At 39.4% G+C, this 13,237-nt stretch overlaps 1 protein-coding gene across 4 annotated transcripts in view; it reads right to left on the bottom strand.

Annotated features, from left to right (window-relative positions):
* The window catches only part of atp8a1 (ATPase phospholipid transporting 8A1), a 130,227-nt gene extending 117,300 nt beyond the window's left edge, over positions 1 to 12,927 (bottom strand). For all 4 annotated transcript variants that reach the window (XM_079893171.1, XM_079893173.1, XM_079893170.1 and 1 more), the window contains exon 1: positions 12,617 to 12,927. In XM_079893171.1, the coding sequence (XP_079749297.1) occupies positions 12,617 to 12,665 (49 nt within the window). In that variant the 5' untranslated portion in view covers positions 12,666 to 12,927. The remainder of the gene's footprint in view (positions 1 to 12,616) is intronic.
* Between the last annotated feature and the right edge of the window lie 310 nt (positions 12,928 to 13,237).

Below are 13,237 nucleotides of genomic sequence, written 5' to 3'. Positions count from 1 at the left end.
TGGTACTGGTACCGAATACTGAAATTTTGGTAGTTATAGTTTGGTACTATTAGGTAGTTATAAATAGGCTAATCACAAACAGACCTTTTCTACTTTTAAGGCATTAAACATACTGTAGGCTACATTCTCTTATCACTAAAGAGTAGAGTATCCTTAGAGATCTTCTATGAAAAGCCCAGAAAAATTGAAAAAGTGCTCATAGATTGGGTGTGGCCTTTGCCATTAAGATAAAATTTTCAATAAATTGTAAATAATCTTTTTCTGGGTTGTGCCGTTTAATTTTTCCCCTATCAATTTCTACCTTATAGCTGAAAATTAACACAAAAGAAAAACATGAATAATCCTGTCTAAAATTACAAAATGAAGGTTTCTGTTTGTGACCAGTTCAAAGTACGTGCTGCAATAATCATGCCTTGAATCTGTTGATGGTATTTGTATTCATATTTGTATGTCTCAAAATGTCCATTTCTATCCACAAAACTTGCCAGAAGTCATGGTTTAAGGTCTTATTTAAAAAAAAATTATTCTGGAGGTGCATGCCCCCGGATCCCCCAGCGTGCGGTTTGGTAACAACCTCCGGCACGTAACAGCACTGCTGCTGGAAAAATTTCATAGAAGAAAATTAAATCTGTGGTCACGTTCACACTGCAGCAGAATACGGTTGTCAGAATCCTTCATATGGTTACGTTCACACACAGTTCAGTTATTTACGGGAGTGACAAATGCATTCTATAGTCTATAATATTCTAGAAGCTGCTCTGCTCTGCACAAATGCATGTCTGTGTATTGCAGGTTTTCATCTGGTTGTGTGGTGACTTGGATATAAGAGGGTTTTAGATCCAATCACTGTTCTCCACCTGTCAGCTGCTCCTGTCAGCTGTGTGCTACGCCTACGTCCACACTCTACTCCGATATAAACGCTAATGTTGGTTAATAAAGATTTGACAGATTAACTTGTGGCTTGACTGGACTCCTGTTGTGTTAAAAGTAGGGCTGTCAATGTTAACGCATGCGATTCATTTTTGTGCAGTTTAACTATTTAACACAGCATCCGTTTTTTCTGTCATCCTAAGCTAGCATTAGGCTATATTATATGATCACGCTCTTATTCATGCAAATGCATTTAAACCATTCAAGTGCGACAAGAGTGTCATGACACACACACGACGCACAGAAAGACGCACGCCAGTATCTTGCGCACAGACAGCGCGCCACAGAGTTCTCTTTTGCGCTTGGATGAACATACAATAACACACAATTAGCCTATATGCCAAAAAGTCAGTTTTATCGAGTATCCTCACAAGAGCAGTCTTAAATGAGTTAAATAACGTCTTAAATGAAAGTAAAGAGTTATGAGAGAATGAGAAGCGTGTCAGATACACGTCTCTGTCAGCAGCTGCAGGTCTTAAAGTGACAACAGCCACTAATTCTATCGGTCAGTTAAGATATTCAAAGAACAAAGGTAACAGAGAAAATTATGCACTGCTCTTGACTAAAGAACTTCTGTAGCTTAAATAAGGATTAATCTATATAAGTTCACTTGAAGCCTAATGAATGTTTTAAATTGAAGGGGGGGGGGGATTTTCATCCATACATCAGTAGCTGTATTAGGAAAAAGATTCCATTAAACAAGTATTTAAATTATACTGTATGTTGTTTCTACTAGTGTTGTCAAAAATATCGATATTTCGATAAATATCGCGTTGACAAACACCACACATGCACTCGTCCGAATGGGGCCGATCACCTGACGCGTTTTTTGCAGTGAGAAGCGCCTATTTTCAATTGGTTTCCAGCGAGCGTTCTGCGCGCTGTTTATGCGCCTCGCGGGCCTTCCGTTTTAGTGCTGAAAGCTAGTTGCTTGAACGCCCGGAGAGTGCGATGATGGAGGATAAACTTGTGGTGCTCTCGTGGGTTACCAGGAGCTTAACGACTTCACGAACCGTAACTACCACAATGTTAACAGAAAATAAATAAAGTTAATAAAAGGCTGATTTGATGTTTACTTGACTGACAGGACAGCTGTTTCAGTGGTTGCCTAGCAACATAAAAAACGCAGGCAGAGCGCACTGCTCGTTCTGTGTGATGGTCGAACCTGAAAAACACATTAGGTGTGATCGGGGCCTAATAGCAAAGCACCTGAAAGACCGACACCCGGATCTATATAAATAATTTCGAGAGGTTGGTAACTCTTCTCATTTTAACATTTCTGAAACATTAACCAAGATGGCCTTTGTTGTTGATATGAGTGTATTGTCTCGTTTTTTCACCGTAATTCTTAAAGTTAATATAATCTGACTGAGGAATCTCAGACAAGTAAATATTTTAACTGTGGTCAAATGTAAATTAACTTTATTAAAAAAATTATTATTTAATTTGCCTTCATTAGCGATTATCGTCAATTTGATTACACAGATACTAATTAAACTCAACTGAGCTAGACAATGACATCTCTGAATTCAATAATGAAATGCTTTTAACTGAAAATTGAATGTTTAATCTTATTATTATACATTACTGACACTCTTTCCTCCAATTTGATACTGTTAAGTGATTTGACACAATCTGTATTGTTAAAAGCACTATATAAATAAAGTTTATGCTTTTGAACAAGTGCACTACCTCTGGACATTTTTGTTCATGTAAAATATACCTCATTGTCATGTTCTAGACTTGTTATATTTAGCTTTAAATAAAAAAAAATACCCCCTTAATATTGTGGCAGTTTTTTCTCCGTGGTATCGAAAATGGTATCGAATATCGATATTTTTCAAGGTATCGTATCGAAGTTAGAAATTCTAGTATCGTGACAACACTAGTTTCTACATTCATTTGGAGATTAACTGTGGAATTTTTACATTTTAAAATATATTAAAAACGTATAAAAACGTTAGTGTTTTTAATTGCGATTAATCACAGAAAAAAATGTGTGATTAATCTATAATGATAAATAGCTGATGATACCAGGCAAAAATAAATAAATAAATACATAAATAATACTGAAGTATTGAAACTGTTGCTCATGTACATTTCACCAGAACCACAATAAACACTCTACCAGTCAATCCCAATTCACCCCTTGGCCCTACCCCTCCGTTTTGCGCGTTCCCGTGAAGGGGTAGGGTTGTCTCGATTCTCTTTTGGTTGGAGGGGAAGGGGAAGGGCCAGATAGCCCTCGAAACGAAGATTTTTCAGGACCACACTTGAGAAATGAGAAATGTACCTGCATACACCGGCTACAGAGGAAACATGACTGCCATAATCATTTTCTTTATGTCACATTCAATCTTGTGTTCATATTTACGGTTATGTTCTTCAAAGAAACGGTTACAAAAAAATCGTTAAAGTTCGTTAACAATATGACGCGTGTAAAAAGCAAAAGTTTGAAGCGAAGTGGACGCGCGAATGAGGCGAATTCGCGTACACCGCGCCGCGCTAAACGCCTCATTCGCGCCGCAAGACCTCCAGACGCGCGTAAACGCGTCTTAACATTGAAATTACTCGCGCCAGACGCTCTATTTGCGTTTGGTGTGAACGCAGGATTAGGCGTCGAAGATATCGTCATCTCCGTTGTTTTCTGCGAACTTCAGAAGAAAAATGCAAAAAAATAGCTGCACGCAAGAATACAGCTGACGACGGCATCTTGGAAGTTTGTGATAAACATTGGCGCATCTCCTGTGACGTAGGCGCTAGCAACGACGTATAATGACGTGTAACGGTGTAGTAGTGGTGTCCCATTTCTTAAGGGAATATTTTCACCCCTACGCTTTGCCACTCTGTTTCAAGGGCAAGGGTTAGGGGTAGGCAAAGGGGTATAAAATAGAATTGGGATTGGGCCTACAGCTCCATCGGCCATTTGGTTAGCAGAAGGGGGCTAAAGCACATAGTAAATGCCAGGTAATCCCGATGGGGTGCCCCAGGAAATGTGACCTGGCTTAAAGTTAATCAGAGTAGAGGACACCAAGATGCTAAGGCTGCTTAATTAGTTAAAGAGACTGTAATTATTTCCCCAAGAAACAGGGATGGTGTAATGAGGACATTTGGTCCAGCCATGTGCTTTAGTACCAAATCTGTCTTGATGTATTCTGCTCAATATGTGCAGATGAATAGGTTAAAATGTCATGTGTATGAATGTGTGACAAAGTGCATGTGTGTGCATGTTTCCAACATGAATAACATAAATCCATATGACCGTTTCAAATAAGGCATCTCCCACCATCTGCATCATTCATCTAGCCTGGATTAATATTTAATAGCACACACTATATAATATGCATTCATGAAGCCACATTCTCATCTTGAGAGAATTGAACTGCTCTATGAACAGAGAGCAGAAAATATGACTACATCAGATAGTAACCGCTGATTATGAGCATCCTGAGCATTAACTAGGATCAAGTGGAAATGAAGAATCAACTTCCATATCCATCCTAGACCAGCAAGAGCAAGGCGACTGAATAATGATTAAGACCCAGAATCCCTCTCCCCGCTCACTCTGTTCCCTTGAGGCTGAGCTGAAACTAACTAGGACTGTCTGAGGGAAGGGAGGAGGGGCGGGAAAATGAAGGATTAACATGGTGATCAGTAAAGAGAGAGGAAGAGATTCATGAATGATGAAGCATATTTTCATGCAACATGTGTACAATCCATTCATAAAAAAATCAATAAAAAACAACAATAGACAGGATTCTGTGCGCACACACACAATCCCAACTGACTCTTCAATTCTCATCCAATATTACTTGCTTTTGAACACCCAAAATGTAACCAAATAATGATCACTACATATAATAAATTTCCAATTACAAATATTTTAAACCACACATGGCCAAACATTTAATCTTAACACAGCATAATCAGGCAAATAAATCAGAGCCTGCAGAACTAGGCTATATGCTGAAAGCTCTGCAGATTTGCATGTTTAAGAAATATTTCTTCTATTAATTTATGGTTTCAGCTGCCAATAAATGGGTTTAGCATATTTAAATCCATCTCACAGAATTTCCCACAAAATCAGCACAGGAAAATGGCAAATAAATAAACATCAAAAATATATATTTTTTTGCCTACAGTGAAAGTCAATGGGGTCCAAAACAGCAACAAACACTTTCATTGTATAGACCTTATGTAGCCCCGCCCCTTTTCAGAGCTGCGCTCATTGTCTTTTGACTTCCGGTCTGTATTTTCACAGCGATTTTGCGTTTATTAACGAACGGCTCGTTTTAAAATCTTCCCGGTCGACTGACATTTGTTAAGACATCTGCTTTAAACATTACAATCCTCATGATAACTTTCGTTAACTTTAAGTAAACCCACTTCAAAAGCTAATTACTCCTGGACAGCAATGCCATAGAAATATACAGAGCAACCACAAAACGGAAGTTCAAAGACAATATTCTAAAGATGGCGGCGCCCTCGTTTCTCTGGCGCATAAGGTCTATAGAGAATATATACTACCGTTTACATACACTACCCTACCATGGGTGCACTATCCCTTCAAGTAGCCTACTGAATGCATGTTTCTGCAAGTTAGTCAATGTCTATATTATTTAGAAAGACTAATTGCACATGGCTTGAACATCTCAAAGTTGCAAACATTTTAACTGCTGAGAAAAGAAAAGCAAGATTTTCTAATTAAAGCTAATGGCAAAAGCACCAACTCATCTGTGGCTAACAAAAACTTAACACTGCATCCTCCATAATGATTTGCATGGCCATTAAGCCATTACATTTGAGATGACAAACCAATAATGTCATCATCACAGTATGTGGCTATTTCAAATATGGTTACATACACAGCTTTCATTACTGTGAGTGAGAATTGTCAATACGCTGTGGCTATTTCAGGCCTCTTGAACGAGGGATCATTAGATGTACTGACAGATCTGACACATCCATCTTCAAATGTGTCAGGGTAAAAATAGCAAACCAGACGCATTGTGAAACACCCTCAGTCTGCTGGGCACAGAAGATGTATGTCTGACTCTGACACCAACTCTACACCCATTATCTGCACAAATGATGAACACAGCCTAAAGAGGCCAATAATGATCTGAACAATGCCATTAGGGCTGGAACAAACGATTAATCTATCAATTTTAAATCGATTAATCTATCAATTATTTTTTCAGATTAATTGAATAATCTATCATTTATTTTCCTCCCAGTTATTCTATTGATTTTTTTCTGAATAGTTTATTAATCCTTCAGTTAATTTACAGATTAATAAGAACCAACAATTTACCAATATATAATAACCGTAACTAATAGATGTATGAACTTTACCCAATAATATTATTTATCATAAAAGGTTTATGCAGCGTAGGCCTAATTAGGAAAGTTGTTTACTATGGCTGCGTTCACAGTAGGGCTGAACGATATTCTGTTTTAACATCGACATCGCGATGTGCGAATGAGCGATAGTCACATCGCCGGAACATGCGATGTGAAGGGTAACGTTAGTAGTACCCATAAGAGAACGGTAGCACACAGTAAACACGAGTTTGTTGTATGGCTTTTTGCTGGGGTGACATACGCGTTCTGCGTGCCTGCACAGTGATTGGTTCGCTGTGCCGCAGCTCACCGCGCTCACAGCCAACATTCAAAAATGCGCGACGAAGAGGATCCGCCGCAAAAAAAAGTCAAAATCAGCTATTTGGGACTAGCCTATTTCGTCTACAAAAAGGAGGATGTTGACCAAAAAGAGGTAGGCTACTTTGCTGGAGTGTTATAAAGTTGTGGATGGTTGTCTTTTTTAAACATTCGTTTATTTTTCGTGTTCGCATTTATGAGGAAAAAACAATGTTACGTGATATTACGGACGCGACCGTTATGAAAGCGACACTAAAAGACTGCTTTAAAACTTTCACAGAGACCTCAAACAGAAAGCACAAAGCCTTTCTTTAAAACGAATTTCGTTTTGTATTAATTGTATCTTAATTTTAATCAGTATTTCATTATCCAATTTCCTGGATTTAGCTATATTTAATCTGTATGAAAAGTGCATTTCTCCTGATCACTGCTGTGAAGATCGCGAGTCAGTATATTGTCAACTTCATCTTTACAGAAAACACTTGTTTATTAATAAACAATTAAAATGTCTCATTGTAATATTTTACATATTATTAATCATTACTTTTGCTGGGTCTAGGTGCCGTTTACATGAACACGTCACTGAATCAGCACAGAAAACAATTTTTCAGGTCCTAGAACCAAAGAACGTTAGGTCCTGCGTAGAACGTTCACCGAATTCTGAGAGAAATATGTTTCTGGAATAAAATATTAAGTGGCCTTTTTGTCACTTGTAATGAAGCTTGCTTATTAGTGAAATTATTAATAACATGGAATGGTAATTATTGACTTTAGCCTGGATTGATGGCTCGCAATATCGCGATATATATCGTTGGGAAAAAAATATCGCAATGTAATTTTTTTTCCAATATCGTGCAGCCCTAGTTCACAGTCATTTTTTGGGATTTACAGCAGCCACTGCTTACAAGTGTGAATCCTGAAATGTTTTGATCAGTCAGTAGATTAAAGTACAGTAGCTGCTGCTTGAATGTTCATTCACTGTATGATCAAACAGCTGAAGCCACAACTGCATTTTAACTAACTATAGCAGTAACCACAGCGACAGTATCAAACATGTCCATAAAATCGTGAAGTTTTACCATGACTGACATGATCCATTAGATATTTAAATAACCAACAACAGTGTTAAATGCTTTGTAACTGGTTGCAGAGAATACAGGAGCCACAATACGAGCCACAGGAGCTCGTAAAAAGCAGAACACTGAATGAACGCAGCCGTATTAAGCACAAAATATGGGACTGAAAACCATATTCTAGTGCTGTGTAAAATTTTACTGTAATAATAGTCCAAATACTTGCACTGCCGTCTTGTCGTTTTGAGGTAAGAGGGCCCCATTTGAGTTTTACAGAGTGTGCAGAGCAGAATTTTAACTGGTTTAAAAAAATTTCCACACTTTAGATTGGGCTCGATATTTTTCTAACAACTGATTTTCAGCATGCCCGGGAGCCGCCATCATTGGGGAACATAAACAATGCGTCGAATCGACGTATATCAAGCAAATCGACGAACTAACGTAATCGATTATGCTGACGCGTCATTCCAGGCCTAAATCCCAGGTGCTTTAATAATTCAAACAGGTTGAGTGTGTGTGAATGAGTATGTCAGTTGTTAAATAACATTACTGTGAGATACAGATAGAGATACAATCACGAGTTGAGACATGAGTCATGACAACAGATTTAACACAGCTCAGCATTACTGTTGCAAGAAAACAGAGAAAAACAGTGTGTCTGGACACAAACATACTCACACTAGAGCAGAAGTATACAGGATAATGGCGGCGGGGGGGGGGGGGATTCATGTTGAAAAACAATAATATCAATGTTAAATGTAGCAATATCCATGAATATCTATGTTTCACACTGTATATGTTAATGTTGTGAGGCCTAAATCCAGTTGTAGCATTTAAAACTATTGATTTTACATTTATTCAGACAAAATAGTGCAACGTTTTAAAACTGTCCGTTTATCACCTTATAAGTATTGGACAAGGAATATACATGTATCCCTTGTTAGAACAGCATGACAGCATACAGTAAGATAGGGGCGGGCTATCTGTTTGTTCAATCAATGGAAGATGAGGGGATTGTTACTTTTTTGATAGTGGTAATAATTACCGTAACTTCACCTTTAAAAAGCCTGTCTTGTCTAACTAGAGGGAAAAAAAGTTGCAGCTGCATTGCAGATACTGGGTGGGCTGGACCATAAAATAAGTTCTTTGGAAAAGAGTTTGATCAGACTATTAAAAAAAAAAAAAGTCAGACTTTTTCTGGAGGTCCCCAGCAAGTCTGCCCACTCCCATTGGTGTGGGCTTCTCTCTGTGATCTTTGCCTATAATCCAAGAATCGTGCCACCTCCGCTTACCGACCACAACGCAGATAAGGCTGCTTTGGCAAACGTCCCAGCCAGGTCTGGCAAGAGCTCTGACATTCCCAAAGCAAAGAGACACATGGAGGCTGAGGAGGAGGTGGTGAAGATGGAGTAGGAGGGAGGGTGAAACAGGGTATTAGCGGATTGGTCCAATGTTCTGCCAAGGTCCCACCCTGCCCTGCCACGAGCCAGCCTGATGCACTGCAGTGATTACAAAAAGACAACGACAACATGCACACATTGTGCCGCACAGCAAGGACTGTGGAGAAAGTGAAACCAGAGCAAGCAGCAATAAGAAATGCATTTCAAAACGGGTCCCTTGCTTTCATTCAAACTGGTACTGTGTAGGTCATAGGCCTGATCGGACATGCAGGCTTATTGATCGCTCAGTGCTGGGAAATGCTTGCACTGACGAACAGGATACTTTTCAAACACGGTAAATGTGGCAGCAGGAGGCATGACGTTCTCTAAAACCAAGGTTAAAACCAGCCAGCTGCTTTTAAAACTGAAAAATGATGAGAGCTGGTTACTGTCTTACAGATTGCATTTTCACCAGCACTTGTGAAAAGAGTCCAATCAGCCATAGCCGGAGTCTCTTAAATTATTAAAGTAAAGTGTATGGCCTCTATTCCAACTGTAGTGATTGCACACGTCTATGACAAATCCAGCATAACAAGATGCATTGCAGAAATGTATACTCTTTCCCAGCCTAATTTTCCCCAAGTATCAGCAAGTCAGTGACACAAGGAAGTGAAATTGTTCAAATGCGGCGACATTCCAATCAGTAAACATTATTTCTGGTCAGCCTTTTGACTGCAAATCAAACTCCGATACATGCGAGCAGTCTGGTTGTTGACAAGGGAGGTCACTGGAAGCATGACATTTTATCCAGGATGCAGACAAACAAGCACGAGAGACAGAGACAAGTCTGATCAATAAACATCAGACAAAGAACATCGCCCTTACACACCTATTCACATCTCTATTCTTCAAAAACAAATTAAACAAATACATGAGAGAAAGTCTCCGCCATACCCAAATACTGCAGGTGAAGCACATCGGAGCAAGCAACTTGCTGATGCTGATTCATATTCCGTTCACTTCAGTCTTTCCCTTTCGAAGTGCGAGACTGCGGTCCTGCCTTGCAAGACTGACTAAAACACGAGCCAATAGGATTCGAGTGCGAGCTGTTATGGAGCATTTCATTGGTTAGACAGTAGACCTATTGAATAAACACTCCTCATCAATAAACAAGACCTGTGTTTTTTAACTGAACGAGATTCCGAGCGGCACTAAACGTCACATTCGTGAATTAACAATAAATACAATGCATAGGCTATTTTATTGTAGTTGTCTTTTTATATAGTTAGATTAGAATGGTTGTACCATTTTACTCAAATTATTATAAAGGTTGCACGTGAACGAATCGGTTGAGTGAATAATTTACTCATAAGATACAAAAGCATCACTTGACTCCACCAATTGGCGTAACGTAACCTGCAGAAAAGATCACGAGATTCAAAAGAATCGAATCACTGTGATGTCTTCTTTAAAGGGGTCATATAATGCCATTTTTGTACAAGTTAATATGATTCTTTAGGGTCTAAATTAAAAGTTTGTAATATACTTTAATTAAAAATTCTCATTAGTATTGTAAGAAAACACTCATTTAACCTGGTCAAAAACAGCTCTGTTTTCAGCACGCCATTTAAGTGCATGTGTCTTTAAATGATAATGAGTGTTGCCTTGACAACAGTTGAGGGTATATTTTGGAGAAAGAATGCCAGCGGGAGTCTCTGAGGACACATTTGTGAACCGGAGTTTTGTGAGTGCCGGAATTTTGAACCGGAGTCGGACCCGGAACAAGATGACGGCCCCGAAGAAGTTCGACAATTAAGGCTCGAACAGGACGTTTCTGAATGGTTGGTTAACGTAATGTCACTTTGATCTATCTTTGTGTGTACTGGCAGGGTAAGTTAGAGTAGTGAGATAAGAACGTTATGTACTGATGTAGGATACGTTAGTTCATTGACAGATTGATGTTACAGCTAATGGTCATGAAAAACTTTTTTTCGGTAAATGTAGGCTTGTCAGTGATGCGTAACGTTATCTATGCAGTGTTAGGTACAACTGTCAGGGCTGAAGCACTAAAATTTTACTGATCTGTTTAAAAAATAACCAGTCTGTGAGACTATGACAGGCATTAGGCACATAAACAACACATACTCAAACAGGAGCAAATACCTTTTTCAATGTTCTCGTTTATAAAGCAGTCTGGTGAGAAATGATTCGCTCAAACATGAAAGCATTGACGTTGATCGTGGGGAATATTCCCTTCGAAAACAAAACTCAGCCACTGCGTCTTCAGCGGTTTGGATATAGGAACATCAAAATGACTGCTGTGTTCGTTATTACACCCAGAACACCACAATCGCTTAGACGCCATTCTGCTCCAGCGTATCAACAATGGCGGACTCATGACAGCTCGCTCAGGGCGGGTCTGTGTTGAAACGCTGCTGTCAATTAACAATCGTGGGAGGGGCGTCCGACCGTGTGACGTCACACAGTCAGGCGGCTCGATTTGAGACAGGGGAAAACATATAAGGAGATTAAAAAAAAAAAAAAACACTGAATGGATTTTTATCATGATGGTTGTGTACAGGCACTGCCAACTCACATTTCAGTACAATCAACTTGTAAAAGTGCATGTACCACTATATGACCCCTTTAAGGTTTCAAAACTCAGGAACTATAAAGCCAAAATCCCCACCACCTGTAGGTATGATTTTGCTATTTTGCCATTTAAAAGACAAGTGATATTGACATTTGGGACCGGTTTCACAGACAGGGCTAAGATTAAGCCAGGATTAGGCCTTCGTTCAGTTAGCGCATTTAGATAACTTTTATAAATGTGGCTTAGACAAAAAAATATTACTGGTGTGCATCTTGACACAAAACAATGGTACTGACATTTTAAGATGTGTCAGTGCAAGTTGCTTTCAGTTAAAACAGCTCAAACATGCATTTTAGTCTGGGACTAGGCTTAGGCCTTGTCTGTGAAACCAGGGGTTGATGTTGTGAACATGTGGACAAGGAGAGCATCATCTTCATTGGAGAATTAAGCAGGACCAGGAAGAAAATGGTAACACAGAGATAGTATGAAAACAGCAACACACAACTAATCTGACATGACACACCGTTAAGTTACAAACGAGTACCGGCCCACTTTTTATGACAAACTAAAACACAAATAATATAAGGTTACATAATATAATAACTTTATAATTACACACACACACACACTCCCGAACTGCCTGCATATTACCCATTACTTCACCCTATACATGTCAACAAAAACGTTTGTGAATAAATAATAAAAGCTGATCACAGTCCTAATATTAAATAAACCATATGGGTAGATGTCCCAAGCGACCATTTATGCATCTCACATTCACAAAATGCCGCCACTGCCTTTGAAAGCAACTGTGAAAGAACTTATTTGTAACCTAGAATCACGCAATGAATCCCAATGCAATCTTCAGTAAGTGCTCTCGCAACAGTTGTCGAGCTCGAGAAAGAATGTACACATGTCAAGAAACTCAAGATGACAGATACAGATCGACACAGATCCGCAATAATAAAAACGTGTTTTACCTTCAGCACGGGAACGGAGATCCGACATAGTTCTCTGAACGGGCGGCATCGGTCCACCTGTCAACTAAACGCTTAAAACTCCGCGTTGCGTTTCTCTCTTCACCCGTCTAGGGATTTTAAGCGCCGGTGACAGTAACCAAAGTAGCTTTCCCCCACTCCCGTGGCCAGTAACCATTTATTTAGGGTTATAATTCATGTTGTTGATGATGAACAGCGGCAGTTCCGCACTCGATAACACGCTCCAGCATCAGCGCGCGGAGCTGAAGGCGAAATCTCTCCAGCACGAGCAAGAATCGATAAGCGCTTGAAACACTGAATGTGAGCGAGCTCTGCCGCCTCACAAATTGGACCGTGCCAACTAAGAGCGCAGAGGGGGGTCGAGTCGAAATAACGCATGCAAGCTGGTCGTTCTCACTCTGAAAACCAGAAATGTCTTATATACACGATATTTCCTAAATACCAAGTAAAAGCATGTCTCGATATATACATAATATGATTTGTACCATGCTACATAAAAACGGGAACAAAATACTGTCCCCTAATATGATCTCAGTGTGGAAAGGTCTTCAGGAGATTCCCTGCTGCAGTTACTCTCATTGTTTCGAAGGGGGATTGCAGAGA

Source organism: Squalius cephalus (genome assembly GCF_949319135.1).
Source record: "Squalius cephalus genome assembly, chromosome: 14".
NCBI classification, from domain to species: domain Eukaryota; kingdom Metazoa; phylum Chordata; class Actinopteri; order Cypriniformes; family Leuciscidae; genus Squalius; species Squalius cephalus.
This window is presented reverse-complemented; position numbering and strand designations above follow the sequence as displayed.